The 25,821-nt window shown below is 48.6% G+C and overlaps 8 protein-coding genes across 8 annotated transcripts; 5 read left to right on the top strand and 3 right to left on the bottom strand.

Annotated features, from left to right (window-relative positions):
• Positions 1–3: 3 nt before the first annotated feature.
• BJ212DRAFT_1317107 (uncharacterized protein) lies at positions 4–6,005 on the top strand. Its single transcript, XM_041334236.1, has 20 exons — positions 4–346; positions 395–1,559; positions 1,610–1,678; positions 1,725–1,781; positions 1,833–1,886; positions 1,939–2,617; positions 2,668–2,782; positions 2,830–3,129; positions 3,177–3,375; positions 3,423–3,569; positions 3,620–3,752; positions 3,799–4,042; positions 4,095–4,222; positions 4,271–4,423; positions 4,473–4,652; positions 4,701–4,858; positions 4,914–5,045; positions 5,098–5,268; positions 5,326–5,573; positions 5,625–6,005. Exons 1-20 carry the CDS (start codon positions 136–138, stop codon positions 5,924–5,926), a joined length of 4,845 nt encoding a protein of 1,614 aa, XP_041199197.1. The 5' UTR covers positions 4–135; the 3' UTR covers positions 5,927–6,005.
• A 103-nt stretch (positions 6,006–6,108) lies between these two features.
• BJ212DRAFT_1317085 (uncharacterized protein) lies at positions 6,109–9,964 on the top strand. The gene is made up of 5 exons (XM_041334235.1): positions 6,109–6,328; positions 6,374–6,488; positions 6,541–8,628; positions 8,682–8,865; positions 8,924–9,964. The coding sequence occupies exons 1-5, from the start codon at positions 6,168–6,170 to the stop codon at positions 9,862–9,864; spliced, it is 3,489 nt and encodes a 1,162-aa protein (XP_041199196.1). The 5' UTR covers positions 6,109–6,167; the 3' UTR covers positions 9,865–9,964.
• Positions 9,965–10,525: 561 nt separating this feature from the next.
• Positions 10,526–13,003, bottom strand: BJ212DRAFT_1295257 (Dcp2, box A domain-containing protein; the record flags this gene model as incomplete). Its single annotated transcript, XM_041332302.1, has 8 exons — positions 10,526–10,612; positions 10,662–11,958; positions 12,009–12,100; positions 12,153–12,305; positions 12,357–12,455; positions 12,509–12,716; positions 12,770–12,841; positions 12,888–13,003. The coding sequence occupies 8 exons, from the start codon at positions 13,001–13,003 to the stop codon at positions 10,526–10,528; spliced, it is 2,124 nt and encodes a 707-aa protein (XP_041199195.1).
• Positions 13,004–14,218: 1,215 nt separating this feature from the next.
• BJ212DRAFT_1317078 (uncharacterized protein) lies at positions 14,219–15,057 on the top strand. Its single transcript, XM_041334234.1, has 4 exons — positions 14,219–14,683; positions 14,734–14,787; positions 14,855–14,884; positions 14,948–15,057. The coding sequence occupies exons 1-4, from the start codon at positions 14,264–14,266 to the stop codon at positions 14,996–14,998; spliced, it is 555 nt and encodes a 184-aa protein (XP_041199194.1). The 5' UTR covers positions 14,219–14,263; the 3' UTR covers positions 14,999–15,057.
• A 487-nt stretch (positions 15,058–15,544) lies between these two features.
• On the top strand, positions 15,545–16,901 carry BJ212DRAFT_1258632 (phosphoribosyl pyrophosphokinase; the record flags this gene model as incomplete). Its single annotated transcript, XM_041329953.1, has 6 exons — positions 15,545–15,578; positions 15,640–15,679; positions 15,730–16,039; positions 16,144–16,191; positions 16,325–16,419; positions 16,475–16,901. The coding sequence occupies 6 exons, from the start codon at positions 15,545–15,547 to the stop codon at positions 16,899–16,901; spliced, it is 954 nt and encodes a 317-aa protein (XP_041199193.1).
• Positions 16,902–18,123: 1,222 nt separating this feature from the next.
• Positions 18,124–21,451, top strand: BJ212DRAFT_1258553 (kinase-like domain-containing protein; the record flags this gene model as incomplete). The annotated part of the gene is made up of 5 exons (XM_041329945.1): positions 18,124–18,322; positions 18,386–18,615; positions 18,668–19,348; positions 19,403–21,262; positions 21,314–21,451. The coding sequence occupies 5 exons, from the start codon at positions 18,124–18,126 to the stop codon at positions 21,449–21,451; spliced, it is 3,108 nt and encodes a 1,035-aa protein (XP_041199192.1).
• Positions 21,452–21,841: 390 nt separating this feature from the next.
• BJ212DRAFT_1475297 (ubiquinone oxidoreductase 20 kd subunit) lies at positions 21,842–22,482 on the bottom strand (the record flags this gene model as incomplete). The annotated part of the gene is made up of 5 exons (XM_041339217.1): positions 21,842–21,878; positions 21,934–21,939; positions 22,004–22,029; positions 22,081–22,121; positions 22,173–22,482. 5 exons carry the CDS (start codon positions 22,480–22,482, stop codon positions 21,842–21,844), a joined length of 420 nt encoding a protein of 139 aa, XP_041199191.1.
• A 188-nt stretch (positions 22,483–22,670) lies between these two features.
• On the bottom strand, positions 22,671–25,751 carry BJ212DRAFT_1295252 (P-loop containing nucleoside triphosphate hydrolase protein; the record flags this gene model as incomplete). The annotated part of the gene is made up of 9 exons (XM_041332301.1): positions 22,671–22,744; positions 22,803–23,070; positions 23,099–23,536; positions 23,588–23,972; positions 24,027–24,302; positions 24,352–24,969; positions 25,020–25,435; positions 25,490–25,617; positions 25,670–25,751. 9 exons carry the CDS (start codon positions 25,749–25,751, stop codon positions 22,671–22,673), a joined length of 2,685 nt encoding a protein of 894 aa, XP_041199190.1.
• Between the last annotated feature and the right edge of the window lie 70 nt (positions 25,752–25,821).

Here is a 25,821-nt window from a genome sequence, read left to right as displayed (position 1 = left end):
CCATGTGAAACTGACGAGCGCGTTCACGTCCAACTCGAGTCACTAATAGGGCCTTTCGCTAGTAGTCGCATTCGGTGCATGCGCTGAGTGATATTAATTCTTCCACATTGTTCATACTGTATAACAACTAGATTCATGGAGCGGGAGGTTACGCTTCGAGTACTCATTAACCAAATTGACTATACTGTGGCCTCCCCTGGCGCTCTCGACAACACATCTCTCCCTCGAGTACCTGTGATCCGAATTTATGGAGCCTCGTCCACAGGAACGAAAGCATGTGTACATGTGCATCAAGTGTACCCTTATTTTTTTGTCGGGTATGGGGGCAAATTGAGTCCTGAAAATGGTGTGTGTATTCAGTTTGGCAGGATGTCTTCTTGCTGACTCCAGTCAGTGAACCAGTACATTGCAAAGTTATCTTGTTCTTTGAACCATGCTATCGCCATCTCGATGAAGCGCAATCCACATTCGTGTAAATCACAGTTTGTTCGGGGTGTACTTCTCGTGAAAGGCATTCACTTCTATGGATTCCACTCGTCATATACGCCGTTCTTGAAGATTCTTATCGCAGACCCCACATTTGTCAATCGTGCTGTCGCTATATTGCAATCTGGGACTGTCATGCGTACACGCTTTCGCGTGTACGAAAGCCATTTGAGCTACATTCTACAGTTCATGTGCGATTTTGGGCTCTATGGATGTGGCTGGATCAATCTCGCGGAGGTCTGGCAGCGAGGACATGAAGAAAACGATACTGAAATGCCGGAGCCAACAACATTCAAGGTATCACCATACTTTCGTCAATCCCGCATGCCGCTTGAAGTTGATGCCGCTGCTCATCAAATCCTAAACCGCCATCTCCTGTCCGCACGCAACATCCACCACAAATTGGCAATAACCTCACCATCTTTACCTTCTGAGCCATTTGTTCCGAGTGTCCGTGAACTGTGGGATGACGAAAGACGTCGAAGGCTTGCCAAGGGCCTCTCTCCGACCCCTGCGCTTCCTATTGATTCAAGCAAGATGTCTAGAGGCCATGGAGGCGAGTGGGTCGCGGAAGCGAGGTGGTGGGAGGAAGTCAGAAAACGCATTGAAAAAGAAAGAGACCCCGAGCCTACTTTCACAGACAGTGTGGAACTTTGGGAGAAATGGGTGATGACCACGTTTGAGAGCGTGGAAGCCCTCTGGGAGGCTGAGTGGAGAACTTGGAAACCAGTTCGTAGAGAGGCTAGTGGTCACAATGGACAAAGCGCTCATACTTCGGAAGCCGAGAACAAGGAAAATCCTTTTGCACAAGCGACGCAGGATGGGTCTTCGAAAGGACCACCGCAAAGTAAGGATGTCGATGTCGACGAGATGTTGCTTTCCACACAGGAGATGAGTCAGATGATGGACCGCGAAGACCAAGAGTGGGCGGACTTGCAGGCGGGGGACACCATTGCAGAACCTGATACTGCTGCTGACGATCAGTTGGCTGAAGAAGAGCCTCCTCCAGACTTTGGGATGGATGTGTCCAGTCCCTCTGGCGAGGCTGAAGCTGTCACTGATGGGAGCGAAAGGTTCAGTCACTTATTTTCCCTGGCTCTTGTACTCATGCTTGCCTCAACAGACTCGTCTCTCCTACGCGAGACCTTTTCCGAACAAATTCGTTCCGACACTCATGGCGTGATCTGGAAATGTAGGCAACCCCTTCTTTTTGAAAGCCATAATTGAAGTAAGAACAGCCGCAAACGTGCGAGGAGTCTTTCAACATCTTCAGAGCTGCCAGCAACTCCTACTAAGTGAGCACACTTACTTTCATGGAAGGGTTTTTCATTCGTATACATATTTAGGAGAATGCGGTATGTGACTGATGGGGCCTCCTACGATGCGACTACACCCACAATGTAATTGTTGAAAGTTATCACATATCGATCAGTATTGAAAGGTTGCAAACAGGAATGAATTGCCATTGATGGTTCCTACAGAGCCCTTAACACAGCTGGAATTATCCCCTGACTCATCTGGTTCATCTGATAATAGTGCTGGATGCGATAACGAAGAAAATCCATTCCTACTTCGAGATGAACAGTTGATTGATGTCTGGGGAACGCCGAAGGGTTCACAGGGCCTCACAAATAGCTCAACGCCAATACAAACAAGAGAAGGACGACGAGACGGCTCCGTTGAACGGAGTGAAAGTATTTTGCAGCCGACCTTACCAAGAGCCTCATTTTCGAGATATATGCCACCTTTATCAAGCCCAACCACGGCATTCATGTTCGCTGTACCACCGCCATCCTCCTCTGAACTTCTCAGTACCATTGAGACGTATGGTATCCCCCGAAGGGTTTACCGTAACCCTTATTACTCCAAGCGCGTAGATGCTCCAGAGCACCCGAGAGAATATGCTGGTCTCCTGTATCACCTTAAAGGCGGGGAGGGGCTGGACACCCTAGACCAGTGGAAGTCTTGTGGAAGTCAGCTTCATACGGGAAGAAATGCGCGTCGTTTGAAAGGCACATATCTGTCATGGGGATGGGAGTATGCAGCCCTACCTCCGAGTAAAACTCAAGTGAAAAAGTGGCTGAAGGAAAACCCAGTTCAGCTGACCACGAAGGCCAAGATGTACTCTCAGGTAAGTTGAGTTTACTATGCTTAAGCTACGTCTCATGAAAGCGTATATAGATCGAGGGCAGTACCCAAATGAATCCCTATGGCGTGAAGTCAACGCCGCATGTTCGATCTGACTCCAGCACTAGAGCAGCCCAGCACATGTCCTTGTTTTCCCTGGAAATTTTTGGTGAGCCCTCAAATGACCGTTTGCCATGCTCTCACTTTCGTTGCTAGCTCCTTCACGTGGTAATAAAGTGCCTGACGCAAATGTTGACGGGATTGTTGCAATCTTCTTTGCTCTCGGGGATGATAATATTCATTCAGTGTATCACGAACGAGGCACCCTGGCGGTTAAGAATGCGCAACTGGATCCTCGTCGAATACGCGATTTCCCGTTGGAGATTGTTGTCGACGAACTGGAGTTACTCAATCGGATGGTTGACATAGTAGTCGAGTTTGATCCGGATATCATTGTTGGCTGGGATGTTCAATCAGCATCTTGGGGCTATCTCAATGCTCGAGGAAATCACTATGGTTCGTGCAAGGTCTTTTCCAGTTTTTGGTAGTTAATACATGTGAAGGTTTTGACATTGGCGAGCTGATATCTCGAGCCCCTAGCAAGAATGGTGCTGCAGAAAACAATCAATGGAGTCAGAAGACAACCACCACATTCAAGGTCACTGGTCGGCATGTGTTCAACGTCTGGAGAATCATGCGAGTTGAGCAGACACTTACCATGTATTCTTTCGAGAATGTGGCCTTCCAGTTACTGCGTAGAAGGTACGCCAACCAATCCATCACCACTGATTCTCCACTCATCTGCACAGGGTTCCTCGTTATACTCCCTCGGTCCTAACAACTTGGTATAATAGTACAGATCCCGTGCGCACCTCCCGTGCCCTTCGCTACTTCCTTGAACGGACGATCATGACACTGGAAATCCTCCAAGTAGCCGAAACAACCACAAAAAATGCGTGAGTCGTCAGTCAGATCCAATTCAAGTCCTCACATACGGCGCCGACAGAGAGTTTGCGCGCGTCTTTGGAGTCGACTTTTACTCCGTAATCAGTCGAGGCTCACAGTTTAAAGTGGAGTCATTCATGTTCCGCATCGCGAAGCCGGAGAGTTTTGTTCTCCTGTCTCCTAGCAAACAGGATGTGAGCTTGAATCATCCATTCGAAATCAGTTGACACCGTCTCCTAGGTTGGAAAACAAAATGCTGCAGAATGCATGCCTCTCATTATGGAACCCCTCTCCGCCTTTTACAATGGACCCCTCGTCGTGCTCGACTTCCAATCGCTTTATCCGTCAATTATGATCGCTTACAATTATTGCTACTCAACCTGCCTCGGGAGAATGGTCGACTTCCAGGGTCGTAACAAGTTTGGTGTGGTGGATCTCCAAAGACCACGTGGACTCTTGGAAAAATTGCAAGACCACATAACAGGTTGGTTATCTCTTTTGTAGGCTTGATGCTTGTTTTGAGCTCTTGGCTGTAGTTGCGCCGAATGGCATCATGTACGTGAAGCCCGAGGTGAGGAAGGGTTTACTTGCACGCATGCTCACGGAGTTGTTGGACACCCGAGTAATGGTCAAACAGGCGATGAAGGATTCGAAAGCTGACAAGGTAACGCGTATGTCGTCAATTCTGACTTCAATAACCACGGTTACACAGGCACTCAGTCGAGTTCTGGACGCGCGCCAGCTCAGCCTAAAATACATCGCTAATGTCACCTATGGATATACAAGCGCAACATACTCTGGTCGCATGCCTGCTGTTGAAATTGCAGACAGTATTGTACAAAGCGGCAGAGAAACCTTGGAAAAGGTCAGTATTTTAGCTATGTAGTTTCACATGAGCCTGACAATGGAGTCAGGCTATAGAAGTCATCGACAGCAATGCTAGATGGGGAGCCAAAGTTGTTTACGGGGACACAGACTCCCTTTTCATATACCTTCGAGGAAAGACAAAGGAGCAGGCTTTCCACATCGGCTACGATATTGCGGATACGGTTACGGCAATGAATCCGGCACCCATCAAATTGAAATTCGAAAAGGTTTATACATTCCGAGATGAACGAGTCGACTACTCATGTTTGGACTAGGTGTATTTGCCATGTCTGTTAATGGCGAAGAAAAGATATGTTGGATTCAAATTTGAGAATCCGGATGAGACTGTCCCCGCATTCGATGCAAAAGGAATAGAAACTGTCCGCCGTGACGGGGTGCCTGCTCAGTCAAAAATGACAGAAACGTGTTTAAAGTGAGTAGGTTTTCGTATTCTCGTGACATGAATCTTTGCCTAAATTCGCGGCAAGAATTTTATTCCGTACCCAAGATCTTAGTCAAGTAAAGGACTATTGCTACCAGTCATGGACTAAAATTTTTCAAAACAAAACGTCAATACAAGATTTCGTATTTGCAAAGGAAGTCAAAATGGGGACCTATTCGTGCGTGAAAGTATATTGATGCGTTATATGTACTGGAACAAGGTTACATCAGTGAAAAGGCACCACCTCCGCCTGGTGTAGCTGTTGCCGCTCGAAGAATGATGGAGGACGAGAACGACGAGGTTCAATATGGTGACCGAATTCCATACGTGATCATAAGCGGTGATTCCCAGACACGGCTTGTGGACAGGGCGGTGTCTCCAGAAGAATTATTGCAAAACAAGTGCGCCCTTTGTCTTGCTCTTGCCATGCATCCGAACCTCTACTATCTACGATCTAGGCACATGCAATTAGACGCTTCGTATTACATATCTCGCGTTCTGATCCCACCACTCGAACGTATCTTCAACTTGGTAGGTGCTGACGTTAGAACTTGGTTTGACGATATGCCGAAGGCTATCCGAATCAATCATCCAAATCCTCTTGCAATATCTCCCCAAAAAAGGAGGATCACAGCAAACAGGTTAAAGATAGATGAACATTTTCAGAGTTCCCAGTGTCTTGCATGCGGTGGCTTGTCTTCAGACGGTAGGCACTCGTATCTTTTCGTCTCTTTTAAGGCTAATGAATTCACGACAGGAATATGTAATAGGTGTCGGAAAACGCCCTGGGAAACAATGCCCATTCTCCTTGATCAAATACGAGAAGGAGAAGCCCGGCTCCTGGACGCACAACGGGTGTGCGCATCGTGTGCGTCGACTGCAAATGCCGAGCCAATCGAGTGCATTAACATTGACTGCCCGTGGTTGTTTGATCGAAAAAAAGCAGAAAGAAGGGCGGAGTTTCTCGAGGGGTTACAGGAAGTCATGGAGGACCTTGAAATTTTAGACGATCACTATGATGATCTACCAGACTGGGACTGTTATGACATTCATCCTTAGCCGTACTGATAGTCATAATATAATTCGTTTATTGCATCGATTTGTATAATTGTAAGATAGCCGGTCTTTTGGTGCGTTTACTAGTGGGCCTGACCAAGCTGTGGACGCGAAATTGTTGCAGTCATGTGACGTACGCGTTGTTGATGCATTGTTTGGTGCTAGCTAGCCGTACAACCACAGTGCGAAACGGCAAGTACCCCTTCAATTGCTCATAGTTTACACCAGTGACACGAGGGTAATTATGGCGCACCCAGCGCCCGGAATCGTAGCATGGACAACTTCTATTCGCACCTCCATGGCGAAGGATCCATGTCGGCAATTATTCGAGGACCAAGTCCAAACACACGGCTTCATCTTCTTAGACGACTACCTCGAGAACATCTTGGCTGGTCCAAAGCAAGAGTGCGTGAACTGATACATCTTTTTCTCTATTCTGAGCATCAGTAGAGCCATTATCGACCTCGTCAAGACACCTGCTCGAAAGAAGACCGCGCCCAAGCGAACCAAAGTAACCACTTCGGCAGCTGCGAAGGCGCAAAACTCCATTCTTTTGTCTCTCGAGGTATTTTATCTCTTTCAAGACTGATAAATTGAGAATCATGTCTGGTCTCTAGGAGGAGGATATCAGCAAGGAGAACCAGCCACCTGTCAATAACTTTCATAAAGCCCTTCTTCACGCCAAACAGAATACGGAGTCCACGCGTTCTCATGCAGACATCGATTGTGCTGAGCAAATCCTTCTGCAGTCTAAGCCCGCGGGCACGACTGTGGGCGAGCATGTCAGTCATGATCCGGATCTAGTAGATGATGATCTGGCCCCAGAGGTAGAGGACACGATGGTATCACCACTCGACCCCTTACATTCTGTTCCCTTTGAGTCCCAGAAACATGCCCGCGCTCGAGAGGCACGCACTGGCAATCACACTCAACCACTTCCTCAGATACCAATAGCCAGCTCTCCTATCATGCATGTTAGGGATGCATTGACTGCTCCGCTGCCCATTCTACCTGCATCCAGTTCCACTCCTGCGTTGACTACTATGGTAGTACCACTTAATGACTCGCCGTCTCGGATTCTTGCGCACAAGAGCAGCGCACTGCAATTTCCAACACTTCGGGCTCCATCTCCGCTACGTAAGTCGATGCGTGTCGTAGTGGAACCATCTGCGGGTGCTGGGATTCTTGCTTTAGCTGCTCCAGCACCAGCGCAACCTTCCGCACTGGGCAAACGTACATCATGGCTAATGAAGGCCAGAGAGGTGAAAGCCTTAGAAGGCATCGTTCATAACAAGATAAGCATTCTCGGCCCTGGTGTTGGCACAATGGGTCCCTCTGGCAACACTGCCGCTCCTTTAAAGCGGAAAAGTAGCGATATGCTTGCTACTGCACCTTTGGCTTCAGATAAGACCGACGAGGGGCGTAGAGCGAAGGTGGCCAAGGCCTCCAAGTCCGATTCTGCTCCGCAAAATTCGGAGGACCCACCTCTGAACCAGGGGACAGCTATGCCGACCCAGACTCCATCCATTCTGGTGCCGATTAGAGCTGTGCATCTCCCCGAGGAGCAGTGGGAACCACTGAACGACAAAGAGGAAGAGGCTAGTTTCATTGGGGTGTTTAAACGTACGGTTGAAGGTCTTGGTGCCCGCGCGGGTAAAAGCATGGGGAAGTCCCTTGGTGGTGGTGCAGCAGCTGTTGCACTTGCTGAAGCTCGTGCTGCCGCAGAAGCAAGAGTAGCGGAGAGGAATAAAGTTAATGAAGAACAGGTCACGGAGTCAGGGGGCTCTTCCGCACCAGACGTTGAAGAACCCCAACTAGCAACTGAAGATGTTCACTCAAGAGAATCGGAACGCAGACTCAGTATCTCTGGCGTGGTCTCTACTAATGAAAGCCCGGTAGCCCTTCAGTCTTCCTCTGCAGCGGACGAGAGCGTTTCAACAACCCCACCCAACTCCCCACCTCCCACTCGTACTTCTGGCTCCAGCTTCGTTCCTCCTCCTGGTCCAGTGTTCAACAGGCAACCTCCTCCTGTATTCATGCCTCCCATCCCGAAGCAGATTGCACCACTCACCAAAGAATTCTCTTTCAATTTGCCAACAGCAACCTTTACGCTTCCTCCGCCAATATCCCTGGGTCTACCGGCAAGACTTACATCTCCTCCTTCTTCGCGTCCCTTTCCACAGGCATGCGGTACACAGCAATCCTCACAAGCAAGCACACTGTCGGATGCTGTCTTTGATGAAGTGGAGGATACTCCAGCCTGGATGCCTTCTATACAAGATACCGAATGCACAGACGGTTCAGAGTCCCAGATTCATCGGGCAAAATTCGCTACACTTGAAGATGACGATGATGATAGTTGGCCCCTTGAGGAGAAGTTGGCCGCAAGCGAACAGGGATGGACTCCTTTCAACTTCAATAACAAGGAGGATAGCATGACATGGAGTACACTTCCTACTGAATCTCAGGGACTCACCGGAACCAGAAGTGACCTGACCGGTAATTCAGCGAAGAATGCGGTGCAGCAAGATGAGGGACACGTAATCTCCAGCACCTCCGCCATGGATATAGATGGTGACATCGCTCAGGTTCAGGACAATGAATCCAGCGTCTCCGAACCAGAAGCCGACCACGAGTCAGTTATGTATACAAGCGATCTGGGTGATGTCCTCAAGGCCGGCCAGCCCACTGTTACTCCTATTGAGGTATGTATAATATTGATCGTCAGTATTCTTAATACTCACCGTGGGGACCGAAGTCTGGTGGCATTCCGCGGAGCGAAAGCCAATTATCCATGGCTTCGACATCTTCGTCTTCGCAGCAGTCACAGGGTGGGTTCTTCGGTCAAGCCACAAAACTGGTCAATAGTATGCTTGGCACAGGCAAAAAGGCCAAACCAGAGGTCAAGAGCCTTCAGCTTGCAGCTGCTGCAGGCGAAGAAGGTATTTCATTTACCCTTACCTTGAGTGTTTCGCGGGACTCAGAGTATTGTATAGCAAGAAGAAGAAGCTAACAAAAAGGCCACTCGTCTCAAGGAGATGGAGGCGAGGCGCCAAGCAGCGCTTGCTCGCAAGGCTGATGAAGAGAAGTCACGCGCTGTTGAGGAAGACAAGAAGATCAAGGAGGAATCTGAGAAGCGCAAACGTGAGCGCGACGAAACCACGGAAAAGCGACCTCTCAAGACCCCCGCTGTGCTTAAGAAGACGGAGGAAGACGCGACGAAGAAGCGGAAGGTTACTATGGACGATAAGAAACCCGATGTTAAAAAGCCGCCTTCAAAAGACAAGAAGGATACTCTTCTTCTGTCCAAGTTGGCGAAATCCAGTTTGGTTACTCCTGCAGCAAAAGTTGCTTCTACTTCCAAGAACATCAAAGTCCCCGCATCATCTGCGCTTGTGTCTTCTGCGACCTACAATGCCTCACAGAATGCCGCTGGGTCATCTGCGGTTAAATCTACAGCTACCGAAGCGAAATCCACCAAAGTAGGTCCTCCCAAGGGAAAAGCTAAGGCTGTACCGCAGGAGAACGAGGATAAGCTTCCCTCCGCCATGGTGCAGAATCAGATGGCAGCGCGTGCAATGGCTCAGATACGGGCAGCTAAGCAGCAGCCACCTGAAGTTCCCAGCGAGAGTATTGAACTTCCTGACATCAACAGCGAATACTCTGACTCGGAAGATGAAGATCGGCCACGGACATTTGATCCTCCTGATTGGGCTCAGTCGCCGGAGCTCCGACAGGCGTTGCAAATGCAGAGCACAGTTGATCCGGATGACATATTCGGAGCGATCCGGCCGCTGCGAATGGAGGAGTTGTTCAGGACGAGGCAGAGCCGGTTTAGAGCACGGACGAGTTCAGCGAATTGGTCAGGCTCGGACAGACTGACGGTTGAAGAGGAGCGAGAGTATGCCCGTCGCATGGGATTTACCAAGCACGCGTCTTGACCTGAATTAATATTTTTCTCTTCTTTTTAAGATGCATGTATGTCATATCCTTGATTTCGTGCAGCTTATTTATTTCCTTGCTTCGGTGGCAAAACAAACGAGTGCGACGAAACTTGGCTTGAATTCGACAGTCAAAAAACAAGTACAAACGTATGAGCACGGACTAGGCCAGCGATATATCTGGTTAGGATGTACAAAACTACAGGGGGTATTGCGACGAGACCAAGGATGACACCGGAACTAGTACTGTAGATTCGAGTATGAGAGAGTGACGAAGAGAAAGATGTCGAGAGTGGGCAAACGGATGATAGCAATTATTGTAGTGCGGCAGCAAGACGTAATGAACGATGAGAATGACAATGGTTCACGTCAAACTCATTGAAACCCGCAGTCAAAAAAGACAGACAGAAAAAAGATGTCTCTGTCTCGAAAGTAGAGGACCGAAGACAAGGAATAGGTGCAGAAGAAAAGAAGGTAAGGAATAAATGCAGGAGAAAAGGCGAAGGCATTCCAAAAAGAGGAGTGTGCGTAGCATATACACTATGGCGTTGATGACAAGCAATATATATGATGCAGAGTGGGGTTATAGCAGAGATATAGTGGTGTAATCATCTATAGCCAGCATTAACGGGGGCTGGTGCCGGTGCATGTTTATTACCGTTTAGGAGTGAAAGTAGCTGAGCGCTGTTGGTAACAGGGGTCCGCGAAGTGATTGGCGGTGGGGGGAAAGTTGGCTGTAAAGTATGGGCTGATGGTGGGATAGCAGAGAATCGAGCGGGTGGGATTTGAGCACTGACTGGGGGCATCGCAGTAGAGAAACCAGTTACCATATGAGGACCCCCAGCCTGACGAGTGGGGGGGAAATGTGCGGAAAGATTTGCTTGATAATTATGAACTGGAGGGTAGCCTTGCAAGTAGGAGGGATGTGGGTGAGAAGTGTGAGACATTCCGACAGGAATTGGTAGGGGACCCGTCAGCAGTGACAACAACTGATTTTGCCGGGCATTCCGAGGGGGATAGTCATGGGCAACAAACTGACTGGAACGTGGTCGCACTTGAAAAATGTCATCAACAAGTGGCGGCTGAGAGTAGCCGATGCTAGTATGCTGAGAAGTAGGCGGGAGATGATATCCAGCTGGCATCGATGGCATATGTCCAAATAGCGGGCGTAAGTCAGCTTGCGGATAGTGCGTAGGTGGTGGAACGGAAGCCGACGATCCTGAATGACGAGCGCCGGATATATTGCCAATATTAGTCACAGAGGGCAACTCCCTACTGGGCAGAGTAGGGGTCATGCGTGAAGACTCATCAGCCACTGATTCCAGTAGGGCAAGCTGCCTCAACATCTTGCCTGACGCAGGCACCTCAGTAAGGCGCGGAAGGTAGGGTGATATATCGGCAGTGCTCGACGTGCGTCTTGACGATAATGGGACCTTTCGAGAGGAAGTCAAGGATGAAGTGGACAATGCGGCAGACGCAGCAGATAATGAGGCGGTCGAAAGGGCTCCTGATGAAGGAGTTCCGGGAACATGAGAAGGTGAAGTTGGTAGTGTGTATGATTCGACAAAGGAAGCCTGCATGGTCAAAGATTGGGGAAGCTGAAGGGGATGAGTGGAGGATGATGATACGTTTGAAAGCCTTTGTTTCGGAGGCGGAGAAGACATAACACCAGGCGTTTCTGACTGGGCAGAAACATGAGAAGACCAATCAACGATATTCTGTTTAGCTAGTGGTGTCGCGTTGTGAGCGAGTACCGAGAGAGGCGATTTAACTGGCGGAAGACCGAGCTGAGGCTTTGAATCGTCTTGCTTGACAGCCGAAAGCGTCAGAGAACTAAGCAGACGAGCAAAATGCGGATCCATGTGTTCAGGATCGACAACTTGCTCGTCGTCGGATTCGTGAGTAGCTATGCGGCGGCTGGTCGCAGGAAGTGCCTCGCTATACTGAGGAGATGGCGTCTGGGGTTCGCCATTATCTGCGGAGGATGAACTGGACTCATGTGTGCCGTTATCCGTACTTGTGTACCCTCCGATCTTCCGAGCTCGCCCTTCCATTGCTCGAGGCTTGTTGGCGGTGACGAATGCCTTCAGCGATCTACTCGAAGTTGACAACAACTGATATACACATAATAAAAGGAGACTCACGCGATGAAGGGAGAAATTAAATAAAACTTTCCCGGGGCGGCTTTGTTCCGCCTCCAGGTTGGAAGATCAGTTAACTTGAACCACTCGATCCGCTGCGAGAAAAAATTACGACAAGAAAAGAGAAGTGCAATCAAATGAACGTACACTTATCTCCTTGCGGGTCCGAGTTTTAAAAGGAAAGTCTTCCGGGACTCCGGGTACCACAAAGAGAGAGATCCATTGCTCTTTGATCGACATTTCAATTACGTTTGCAGGGTCCAGCTGACCCGCCAGATTATAACCAGTCTCCTCAAGCACCTAGCGGAGAATCTCAGGTCGCCAGACAGAAATGTGGACAACGCGACGCACTTCTCGAATAGCACACTCATGGGTAGGCTCACTCTCATTTATCTTACCCTTTGGAAAACCCCAACCAGAAGATGATTTCCACCCCTTGACAAGGATACACTAGAGAAATCCAAGTAAGTTCTGTTCGTTCCTGAGCACCAAGAGCGCCATACCTTTTCCCAGGTGTCATTTAACATAATTGCACCACATACAGGGACTCTAGTCTTGTATTGCATGAAGGTATTAAAGGCTTGTTCATGATCGTGACTCCACTGGTGTAGCAGAGGACAAGCTTGGAAAAGCATTGCGGAGAATTTCTTCAGCGGTAGCGATGGAAATTTGGGATTTTGTTCCCGAATGAAGTCTTCATAGAACCAATGCCTGTATGGAAAACGTGAGCCGGAAGGGAATCGCAAGCACTGCGGGTGGCTTACGCTTGCTCCACCTGGAAACATATCCGCTCAAGAGACGATAGTTCTTCCTCTGGGAGATTTAAAAGAAAGCGACTTTTTGGCGTAAGAAGAAGATTGAACATAGGTGAAGTGAACATACCTAGACAGATCTTCAAGGACCTCCTCATGTGTTGCAAGTTTGTAGGAAAAGCGTTCAGCGGAGTCTGCTGGAGGAGCAGGGTGCATTTCTGGTGATGAGGACGAGGAAGAAGTCATGTTTAAGTGAGAGAGAGAGAGAAAGAAAAGAAATAAGTAAAGAGAGTTCAGGAAGCCAGTCTTGGAGTTGATCGTTGTATACACAGTTGGATGGAAAGACGATTGATGGACTTGTTGTTAGCGGTGAGTGATAGCGTATGATTCCACTTTAGCCACGTAACAAACACGACACAACACATATCCTTTGTCACGCTGAATAAGACAAACGAGCTCATCCGCGACCCGATCACTTATAAGTTCGCCTCTGAATTTAAAAAAAAGAAAAGGCAATCATACCGGTTCAAAGCATCTTCAACTGCGTGCACTCAGTATATTCACTTTTACAACCCGCAATGACCTTGGAGAACTCTGGCAGATTTGCAGATGCGGAAGAGCAGCTCAAGAAAGCTGCCTCTGTCTACACGAGGATAGGGACTACGCATGATGCTGCAGTCTCTCGAGAACTTCGATCAGGTGCACGAAGCAAAGGGTGACTTTGACTCGGAGGAAGTGAGGAAGGTAAGACGGTACCACCCTGGAAACATTTTGGTCTGCGGAAACTACAATTGCTATGTACCACTTCGGTACATCGTTATGGCACCCGTTGTTTTGGATGCAAGGTGCCCAACTTCAGGCTGAATATATGAACGGATGATTGAGCATTTTTGAGCTTATCGGTCCGCCTTCTACTGTGGAGAAGCCTGTCAGGTGAGCTTGTGAACGAAATTAATATCGTCTACCATGATACTTGACATATCTTAGGCGAAGGACGGGTGCATGTGCCACAAAAGGTTCTGCAAAGCGTACCCAAGTACCGACCGCTGATCTTCCTCAAGACTTGATAGTTTTGCGTTGTCTGGATGAAGTAAAATATGTTCCTGCACTGTTGTCGCAACGGCACGGCAGGCATGTAATGCAGTCTAGCAAATCATACAAGTATTGCTGGCTCGGGTGTTCGTGTTAACTAGGCCCAGCATAACATGTTATTCACTTCGATCAAGGCTGATGCCAAAGTTAATGGCTTATAGTAGGTTCTGATATATCTTGCCTGCAATATTCTTGTTCTTCGACAACTGAAGATCTTTGTTTCTTTCAATAAAAACAGGCCGCCATCTGTGGATCGTTTGTGCATCAATCGTGTACACTGCGCTCAGCGCTGGTCAGACAGAGGCAGGATTCGGAGGTCGGCACTTTCCGACAAAGCAAGCTGAAACAATCAATATCAAAAAGACCTCATCTCAGTACTTTACCATCTCATCGCACTTACTGTATCGCTTTCAAATGTCTGGCTTCACAATGCACTTGCATTCCAACCAGGCTTCTGGGATGGCCGTTTCACAGGCGGCTAGAATAAATAACCAGGCCCTCAGCCTCTCTAGTCAAGGCAATTATGCCGGTGCAGAGGATCTCCACCTGCAAGCACTCCATCTTAAACTCGCTGCAGTTGGTGAGAATAACCTGACTACTGCCATAACTCGTAATGCACTCGGAGAACTTTATCTCAAAATGGGCAAAATCACGGATGCTGAAGAGCAGCTCAAGAAGGCTATTTCTGTCCGCATGGGGAATGGTCCTGCATATGAAGCGGCAGTTTCTGTCGAGAATCTTGGTCGAGTGCATGAAGTGAAAGGTGACCTTGAAGAAGCGAAGAGAGTTAGACTGTCTCATCCTGCAGACATCATGGTCTGTGGAAACTATGACGTATGGTAGCTTCGTGACCTCTTCATAACACTTGCTAATCGCACTATCAGTGTCCTGGTGAGACGTTTGATCGGAGTCAGCTTTTAGCTTGTTCTGGATGCAAGGTACGTAATCACAGGCAGCTTCAGGTTGAATAGACGCACGGGAGAACTGAGTGACTTTGTTCCACAGTCCGCCTTCTACTGTGGAAGAACCTGTCAGGTGAGTTGCGAAATTAGTGTCGTCTACTAACGCTTAATGATAACGCTATCTAACAATGCCTAGGCAAAGGATTGGCGTGCTCGCCACAAGACATTCTGCAAAAAGCGTGCGTAAACGAGTCACAGAGCCCTCCCCCGTTTGTATGAGGTAAATATGTTTATCCCAATGGGACGTCATGCATGTAATCTAGTGAAGCCCGTCTCCCATGTCACGCACAGCCCTGGATCACTTTGATCAAAGTTGTAATATGTGATGTTATTATACAAGAAATCCTATTTTTGTGATCCCTCAGCAGACTCCGAAGAATTGCACACAAAGTTGCCCATCTATTCCAGTTGCCTCTCTCACAAACGCGGACCCCTTTAATTTGGCTATTCGTATTATCCCTTAGCTTATATTTGGCACATTAACCTGCAGGACAGCCCACAAGGCACTGTGTCTTAACAGTTTTAGTGATTTGTTGCAGTATATAAGTAAAGAAATCCTCTCTCTCAGTTGCCTCTCAGCCACCTGTGCCTCCGCCTTTCCATCACCTTATCGTCACGCGGTCACACGATCCGTTACACTGTAACACCTGTGACACGTGATAACTGTGGCTATTTTTTTGTCTTTCCTTTTTTATTTCTTTCTTACAATATATCTCTCTTGTAAATTAATATCATGCTGAACGGAACTGGAGTTAAAATCTTTACTGGTTCGTCTTTAGATCCTGACTTTTGCGACCTTGTCTTACTGAGTGACACTTGCTCTGACAGGTACCAGCCATCCTGAGCTGGCGGAGATCATTGCTCGACGGTAAATACAAATGAACTCGCGAGCGCGCTGTTCACCCATGCACTCTCTAGCCTTGGTCTACCTCTTGCAAAAGCTGATGTGACCAAGAGCGGCATCGGCGAGACAAGCGTCCGCATTGCAGAGAGCGTTCGCGAGAACGATGTGTATATTATCAATACTGGCTGCGGGGCAGTCAACACATCCCTCATGGAGTTGTGTATCATGATCCATGCCTGCAAGATTGCAAGTGCTAAACGCATAACGGCCGTCGTCCCTCTTTTCCCATACGCACGACAAGACAAGAAGGATAAGAGCCGCGCCCCAATCACGGCGAAGCTCGTAGCGAACATGATACAAAAAGCAGGTTGTGATCACGTCATTGTAAGTGTCTGTCCTGCTCCAAGGAACACCGGGGCACCGTTCCGGTGTTTGCACTGTTTTTACTTGGGCCCTTTGTCAACCCAATGCTGATAGCTTGGATATAGACCATGGACCTCCATGCATCACAAATTCAAGGATTCTTTGATGTGCCAGTAGATAAGTGAGTCTAACGTTTGATCCTGTTTCCAAGTGTGGGTCACTCATGTTCGTCCACTTTCGTCGTGCGCAGTGTAAGTGCTGTGGCGTTCATAGATCGGGCAATAATTTGACACGTAACCACTCCAGCTTTTTGCTGAGCCATCATCAATCCTGTACATACGCACCCATTTCGATCTTCAAAATGTCGTAATCGTTTCCCCCGATGCGGGCGGCGCCAAGAGGTAACAGTTTACTGATAGGAGAGGTTCATGATAGGCCCTCATCATTATGTCTCAGGGCTACTTCCATTGCAGATCGCCTGGGCGTCGATTTCGCTCTTTTTCACAAGGAGCGCAAAAAGGCCAATTCCGTATCCCGGATGGTTCTCGTTGGGCATGTCAAGGACAAAGTTGCCATCCTCATCGATGATATGGCCGACACTTGCGGAACGCTATGCCTTGCAGCACATCATCTCACCGAAGCAGGTGTAGCCAAGGTTTACGCAATCGTGACACATGGAATATTGAGCGGCGACGCTCTAGAAAATATTGAGAAAAGCGTGCTGGAGAAACTGATCGTGACAAATACGTTACCTCAGAAAGAGAACCAGGCGAAGTGTTCTAAGATCGAAGTTATCGACATCGGACCTGTCCTCGGGGAGGTTATCCGGCGAAGCCATTATGGGGAGAGCGTGTCGAAGCTCTTCCACGAGGTTCCCTACTAGAAGGAATAAACGAGAGGGGATATTATTGTACGAGTGTATTTGTGCACGGCGCACGGCGTATCCGAACATCATGTAACCGATCTGCGAGAAGGATACGTAGAGGATAGACTTGTGTCTAGACCTGGCCATGGTACTCGGATCAATATCAGAGCATCAGATGAAAAAGCATGTCAATCATCAAGTATTCAGCTAAATATAGGTAGGTGACTGTAAGATCAAATTCGTGAGACAAAGTTTTCAAACCAAACTCAATCTATCACGGTTAGCAGGTGAGTTTATGACGATATGACAGAAAAATTGAATTCCAAATTAAGAGGTGAAAAGTGTGAGATCGTAGTATCGCGGGTCGCTTATTACAAGGGTTGAAGCGGTTTTTCTACGCCGTGGGCGTCGCCGGAGTGGAGATTGAGGCATGCACAAGGCAGTGGCTGGTACATCATTATCGATCATGGATAGGATGAAGAAGGAGAGGCCAAGCGGTTGATGAGAGATGATTATGGTGCCGTTGGGGTGTTGAGAAAAAATTGCCACGGTGTGGTTCTGAGAAGTTCTGGAGTACATAACGAGAAGGTGATTGCGTAGGGTCCAAGGCTAGCCGGTCAGACAGCCTCACTGAGTAGTGCTTGGATGGAGGAACGGGACCGAATATTTGGGCGGAATCCGGTTGTACCCATGGGAAGACATGGACTGAGTAGACTGAGACTCTCAGACTCACTGAAAATTCCTACACTATACAGTCAGTAGAAAGTTTGTAGCGTGAGTACTAGAGTTATTGAACGTACCGTACTGGTCGTATAGTCTGTAGCCCACGGGATGAAATAATTTAATGTACTCACCATCAATGTTGAGAGAGAGCCGGTAGTATGATGAGTTCAAGTTCTCGGTTGTTGTAGCACAGCTTTAGTAGTGTTCCCTAGTCTGGCGATGAAGATGCTTCTTTCCACTAAACCTCCTCGCTTTACCTTTTTCCGCTTTCTTGTCTTCAACACTTGTCTGTTGTTTCGAGTTCGTCGTCGCCGTAGTCGTCGTCTAGCTAATTGCGAGCATTCGGTACATTTCTTATCATCACTTATTATCTCTTTCGTCGTATGTTCCCTTAGCCTCGGCATCCGTGCTGGCCCTCTCGTTAAACTCTCCTTCCCACTTCTCATCGCCAGGCAATGCTCTGCGTATCATGTTCACATCCTCGAATCATGCCCACCAGAGCAATGGTCACTCAAATATGCACAACGACTCTCACAACAATCACCAGACAAACGGACATACTATCCACCAGACAAATGGTCACTTTCACCCACCACCACCTTCCCAATCTCATAAATCGGCAGCTTCCTCTCAACCAAAGGAGACAGTTTCTGTCATTGGTATACCCTCTGTTTCTATACAGAATGGAAAACTCCAAGTCGGAGACTCTCGTTCCAGTCAGTCCTCTCGAGCATCTTAATCTCTTTCCTTGTCTCTCATATTCACAATTTGACCTAAAGGTTCACATCGCTCGTATACACCAATCAAGACCCTGGGCGACGGTTCTTTTGGAACAGTCTTGCTGTGTGATTGGCATGGGACGCTACCGCCCAATACACCACTCTCTCCTATGCAATGCGGTGGCGGCGCTAGACCAGAATGGGCCGGAAAGCGTCTTGTCGCCGTCAAGAGGATGAAAAAGAAGTGGGAAGGGGGTTGGGATGAATGTAAAAGGCTAAAGGAGCTTGAAGTACGTCAATTGACATTTACTCACCACCTCCCATTCTCACCAAGTCTTTCAGTCATTACGCGCAATACCATTTCACCCTTGCATTATTCCACTCTATGATTTCTTTCTCCTCCCCGATACTAAGGAGCTCTATTTCGTCTTCGAATCCATGGAAGGGAATTTATATCATCTGATAAAGGCGCGAAAAGGCCGTACTCTTGCTGGTGGCCTTGTTGCTTCTATTTTTCGCCAGATCGTTTCGGGTTTACACCACATTCATTCTTCGGGTTATTTCCATCGTGATATGAAGCCCGAGAATGTTCTCGTTACAACAACGGGTCTCTTCGAATATCGTTCACTATCTCCGGTAGTCCCTCCCAATGCACCTACGGAGAAGGATGTCGTCGCGATCATCAAGTTAGCCGATTTTGGGCTTGCGAGGGAGACGCTCAGTCCACCGCCATACACGGAATACGTCTCAACCCGTTGGTATCGAGCTCCAGAGGTGTTGCTTCTCAGTCGAGATTACTCGAATCCAGTGGATATGTGGGCTCTTGGTACGATCATGGCTGAGTTAGTCAACCTTCGACCGTTATTTCCAGGATCCGGCCAAATAGACCAAATACATCGCATATGCGAGGTTCTCGGGGATCCTGCAGACCATGGAACAGATGTCCGCGGTAGATCCCTCGGTGGTGGCAAATGGAGCAGAGGACTCAAGATGGCGAAACAATTTAATTTCACTTTTCCAAAGGTCGGTTGCTGCAATATTATGTACTTACTAAACATTGCTAATATGACATGTCAGAGCACTCCTCGGGACTTCTCTTCATATTTCGACCGCAGTATCCCTCGCAAACTTATTGATTGTATATCGGACTTACTAAAGTATGATCCTGATAGTCGTCTTACGAGTCGACAGTGTCTCGAACACCCATACCTTATTGAGGCTCTACCAGGGAATGTCCCCCCAATGCCTCCTGCTCTTCACACACAGACTCTGCCACCAACGCCATCGAGATCAGTTTCGAACGGCATATATCATATTACTCCCTCTGCTTCACCACGCAGCATTCCTCCATCACATTCACATCACTCCGTCCCGAAATCACCCTACCATCAACCCCCAAGCCTGCACCCGTCACATATACCCGATGCTTCCTCCTCCCATCGCTCCGCATTCGTCCCTTCCTTCGTTACGTCAACTATTCACACACCTACCTCACATAAAACGGCAGAATATGCCGTTGATCCACGCATACATTCGCATTCGCATTACTCGGACATTCCAGAAGAAGTACGCGCTCAAGGAGGCGCGTCCTCTCCATGGGCTAGTCACGCACGGAGTGACTCCGATCAGATGGAGGTATCCTCTCCACAGGCAGAGACCCTTCTCGATGCTTACCACGCTGGCTATCCGATGGAAGTACAATCTTCACCGATGGTACCGGAGTACCAGACTCGTCCCCGCGTCGAACCCGACCATCCGATGCCTGCCCACGATGCCACTCAATCGCCGAGCATCAAACTCAGCAGCAAGCTGCACTTCAGCCTTGGCAAGAAGCCCTCTAAATGGGGTCTTTCCATGTTTGGACACGGAGAGAAGGTCCATCAGCAACTTCCTCCCGTCGACGAAGTACCGGGTGCGTCTTCCAACTCAACGCCGTCGCTCAAGCGTACACAATCTACGAGCTCGGATAGTCCGTCATTGGCAGAGTTACAGCCTATGAACGGCTCAGCTCGTAAAAATGCCAAAGCTATCAAGAAGGAGGCCGAGCGACAATTGCGCGAAGCGGAAAAGCAGCGCCGCGCAATGGCAGAACGGACGCAGAGGGAGCAGGCTCGTGCGGTCATGCAAAAGCGCAGCCAGATGTATATGCAAACTACTTCGCGGAACGAGTTGGAGTGGATGTGGCAAACGCATGCCAGTTTGCTAAATTCCCATCAGCGAGGAACGCCCTTCGACGAGATGGAGAAGAGCAAGGTGTCTGCTTCTGGTCCTATTCGACAGAAGGAGACCCAAGGGAGTGCGAAGGTGTCATCTCCGACGTTGAACGCTGCTTCAGGTCGATATATCAACCCTATTGACGGCACGCTGGCTCCCAATGACCGATGGGGGTTACGTGATGAGCGTTTGTCCAAAGTTCGACGAAGAGACTTTGATGACGATCATTCCATGTCTTCATCAGACGTTCACAGCTTAAGCCGAATGTCTGCCATCTCGTTCGCTACAGTCGATAGTGACCCTGGCCCGTCACGGACACGAAGACCAACGCTGTATGGAATCAACCGAATGACGTCCGCTTCCTCACTACGCACGGGCACGACGTCCTTTGATGATTTCCCCACTTCTGCTCGGTCATCGAACTCAATCTCTCTGGACCACCAGTTCAACGACTTCTGCATACGTGCCTCTGTTGATACCACATCTTCTGCATCAGGAGCTTCCTCACCTCCGCCTCTAAATCTCCTTTCTCTATCACCATCACCACGGCCGTGGATCCGTACTGATTCTACCAGTCCACAACACTCGTCATATATGGTTCCTCCGATGATAAGATATCCTTCGTCTTCTCATAAGTCATATGAATGTAACGGGCAGTTGTATGGTCACCCTCCAAGTCCAGGGATAGACCCTCAATCTGTCATAAATCCGATATTCAAAGTGGTAAGCCAAGCTCTAGTTCTGCGCCTCAAGTAGAGCTGACTTCCATCTTAGACTCCATTACCAACATCGCCCAGTGATCATTTATCATCACCACATTCTCTCCCCCCATTTTCTCAACTGGAGGCAGTTGCAGAAGGGGAATATCCTCCATTATCGCCCATGTCCTTCCATTCGCCGGAAGATGACTGACGCTGCTGGCATCACCACTCTCCTTTTGGTTTTATTTATTAGGTCTTGTGAGATTAGGAACGTTCAACCAGTTGACATACAAATCATTCATTGCTACATCTGTTCGTTCTTACTCGCCCGTATCTCACCGAATCCAGGAGGTCGATCGGGCACATCGCCCAGATTCACTGTGACTCTAGTATTTCCTCCTGGTTTATCTTACCATACTTACCCCATTCTAGTAGCATATTTAGTTTGATTGGGCGTTGTAGAGCGCCGCTGTACTTTTACCCACATTTGCAATAGGCGGCAATCAGAAACATGCAAAGCATTGTTTGATGGGGGATGAAAATATTGAATAGTCTTCTACGGAACCCCGGTGGAAAGCCTGTTAATAGTTTCATATCCTACTTAGTGGTCATGCGGAGCTTGTTCAAAGCGGAGACCACTGGAAGCCGTACGTGTGAGCTCAAAGTCTGGCCAGAAAAAAAGTAATTACATACCAGTAGCTGAAGGTAAAGTACAAACAATAAATTGGTTAGTAGCGACACATCAAGCCATGACGATACTTACCCGCATGGCCGAGCACCAGGCTTGTCCTGCAAAAGGATGTCAATTATGGCACAGCGTCCAGATGTACCGATACAAACCAGGTTGATAAATATCTTGGGATGACCAAGAGGTCCTCCTCCTGTAACAAATCGTCACGCCAATGCTCAAGTTAAGAAAAAGCATCACTGACCACCATCACAAACAGCTTTCCGCCCATGCACAACACGGATAGGCTCATTGTTGATCATTTCCATTGCGCTCAATGGGCTGGGCTGGAGTTCGAGAATAGTTTGCTCAAAACGTGGACCTGACTGGGCGACCGCGCGTGGTCTCTGGTTGGTTGACCATGTCGTTGGATAATTTGGTGCTTGACTCGCGACGGGTGATGGAGACGCGGGAATAGGTGTTACAGCATTTGCAGAAGTCGAAGAAGAGCGGCTGAGCACCTTCAGCTGAGAGGCGCGATGCACCAGACGACGGCTAAGCATGGTTGCGGACATCGAGACGGTCGAGCCCGAAAGCGAGAAATGTTGCGGAACTTTCGCCAAAAAAGGAAAGCCGGTTATTCTCCAGACTCCTTCCTTACTGTAGCCCGTCATGCAAATTATGATACAGTGTTTTGGTACGATAATACAGAAACGTACACGCGAGGTGTTTTGCAGTTATTTATACGTCTTAAATGAAGACCTTAATCCATCTCCTCTATCTCAATGTCATCAGCTTCATTCCAATCTTCATCCATTGCATCAACATCAGCCTGGCCTTCATGATTGGGCATGATAACAAGTTTGTTGCGGGGGCCGTCGAACCGAATATTCACAGTCTCTCCCGTCACGAATGCGGTCGGAAAGCAACATCACCGACAAAGGATTCAGGAGCTCGCTCTGGATAGCGCGGTTCAATGGTCTTGCTCCGTATGTCGTCGAGTACCCGATAGACACCAAGTATCTTTTTGACTCGCCATCGATGTCAAGTACTATCTTCTTCTCAGCTAGGCGGTCTTGGACCTCCTTGAGCCTCAGGTCCACGATCTTGAGCATATTGCTTCTGGAAAGCGCGCGCTGCACCATAGTGTAAAAAATTAGAACCTAAAATGCATGCCATGTGGTAACTTACAAAGACAACGATCTCATCTATACGGTTGATGAACTCGGGTGGGAAGTGGCCCACTATTGCCCCCATGACTAGCTGCTTGGTCTGCGGAGTTACTGGACCCTGGCCTACGTCGTTCAAGTATGCAGCACCTAGATTTGACGTCATGATGATAACAGTGTTCCGGAAGTCGACAAAGCGACCCTGTCCATCAGTGAGTCGGCCGTCATCGAGAACCTGAAGGAAGAGTGTGACAAATTCTCGCGAAGCCTTCTCAATCTCGTCGATGAGGACGATGGAATAGGGTTTGCGCCGAACATATTCGGTGAGTTGTCCTCCAGCGTCATGACCAACATAGCCAGGTGGGGCGCCGATAAGACGTGCGATAGAATGCTTCTCAGAATATTCAGAACCATCGATGCGAATCATAGCATCAGGGGTGTCAAAGAGAATAGTAGCGAGCTGTAAAGATTTCGGTTAGTGACTATTTACGATGAAGTTACACCAACTTACTGTCTTGCTAAGCAACGTTTTCCCTGTGCCAGAAGGACCGGCCATCAAGAAGCTGGCAATGGGCCGCTGAGCATTAGCCAGTCCGCTCCTCGAGAGCCGGATAGCGTTGGCGACAGCTTTCACAGCTTCCGGCTGACCGACAACGTGATCGGCGAGGATACGTTCCATGCGAAGGAGTTTCTCCTTCTCGGTTGACATCAAACGTGTAACTGGAATAGCCGTCCACCGTCCGACGATTTCCGCGATCTCTTCAGGAGTGACGGTATCTGCACCTCCACCGATCTTGGCGTCCTCTTCGACCTTTTTGGCTTGAAGGGCCTCTAGGCGATTCTGGAGATCTGGCAGAGCATAATAGCGAAGGTCAGATGCAGTTGCAAGATCATATCTAATATGTGCTGTGGTTAGGAAATGCTCGATTAATATGGAATGGCAGGCGTACCTTCTCTCTGCCTCATCGGCCTTAGCGCGTAGATCGTCGATCTTCCTCCGCACTTCGTTGATTTCGTCGCCTTTGCGCTTTTCAGCCTCATAGGCAGCCCGAAGAGGTTGTAATTCGTCGTCAACATCGGCGATAGCCTTGCGAGCCACGCTTAGACGCTCCTGACTGGCCTGATCCTTCTCGCGTTCCAAAGCATGAATTTCAACCTCCAGTTCGAGCTTACGACGTTGAAGCTTGTCAATAGCTTCGGGTGCTGTCTCTCGAGTAACACGGACGCTAACACAAATCGTAAGATGGTTTCATGGAAGATATTAAGAAAACATACCTTGCACAAGCTTCGTCGACGAGATCAATAGCGGCATCGGGAAGACGTCTCGAAGTTAAATAACGATGAGCCAGAGTTGCAGCAGAGATCAGGGCACCATCCAAAATTCGAACACCATGATGAACCTCGTACTTCTCTCGAATGCCTCTAAGAATGCTAATCGTCTCAGGAACAGTGGGTTCGTTCACCAAAACTTGTGCGAATCTTCGTTCCAGAGCAGCGTCTGTCTCGATATACTTCCGGTACTCGCTAAGCGTGGTAGCTCCAATACAACGCAGCTTGCCTCTAGCCAGAAGCGGCTTGAAGAGGTTGCCTGCATCCATGCCACCGCCTTCGGCACCTCGACCAGCCATGATGAGGTGAAGCTCATCCACAAATAGGATAATAGTTTTGCCATCCTCGGATGATTTCTCCACTTCGCTCAAAACCGACTTGATGCGTTCCTCGTACTCGCCTTTGTACTTCGCACCAGCCATTAGCGCGCCCATATCAAGCGAGAACAGGCGCCCAATGAGGCTGGCTGGCACATCCCGGTTGACAATGCGCTGAGCAAGACCTTCTGCTATTGATGTCTTTCCAACTCCGGGCTCGCCAATGAGCACAGGATTATTCTTTGTTCTGCACAAGGTGAGCTTAAGAAGACTACCAACAAGAAAAATGAATCCTACCTTCTGCAAAGAATACGAATGATTCTCCTGATCTCATTATCTCTACCAATAACGGGGTCGATCTTCCCTTCTTCGGCGAGAGCAGTCAAGTCGACCGCATATCTCTGCAGGGCATCGAATCCTGCCTCTGCGTTCTTGCTTTCCACTCTACGATTTCCTCTGGTCTGCTCGATAGCTGTCTTCAAGGCAGCCTCGGTGAGGCCAGCGTCCTTGATGACAGAGGATACCGATGGGTCCTTCAAAAGTGCGAGAAGTATATGGTCCTGCGCGATGTAGGAGTCGTGCATGGTTTTCTGGAGTGACTGGGCCTCGCGCAAAACCTTCAACGCACCGGCGCTCATGGAAATCTCATCTGGAGGTGGAGATTGTGAGGGTACTCTGACAATGATCTTCAAAAGTCCACGCTTTACAATAACCTGTCATGTGCCGGGTGAGTGTTGCACACGATACCAGCATACGTAGATACGCACTGGATCACCACCAGCCCTCTGTATAACAGAAGAGAACAGGGAGCTTCCACCGTGGTTTGACAGACCACCTAGTGAATCATCTCCCGCACTCTCATTCAGAAGAGCTGCAGCGATATGGGCAGGGTGAACTTTGAGAACATATGAACGACGATTAATTATCAGTAGAGTGTGAACACATACGTTGGGCATTAGAATAATCCTTTGCAAGTTGAATGGCAGCCAAGAAAGATTGTTGAGTTTTGTCTGTGAAGTCAAAGTTCATGGTGAACGGGAAAAGCGAACTTGCAGAAAATGAGCTTAGTCGGTAAGAACGATTCCTCCTGGACTACCTT

Source organism: Suillus subaureus (assembly GCF_016647635.1).
Source record: "Suillus subaureus strain MN1 chromosome Unknown BJ212scaffold_2, whole genome shotgun sequence".
Classification (NCBI taxonomy): Eukaryota; Fungi; Basidiomycota; class Agaricomycetes; order Boletales; family Suillaceae; genus Suillus; species Suillus subaureus.
Note: the sequence above shows the minus strand (reverse complement) of the source record. Positions and strands in the feature narration are given on the sequence as shown.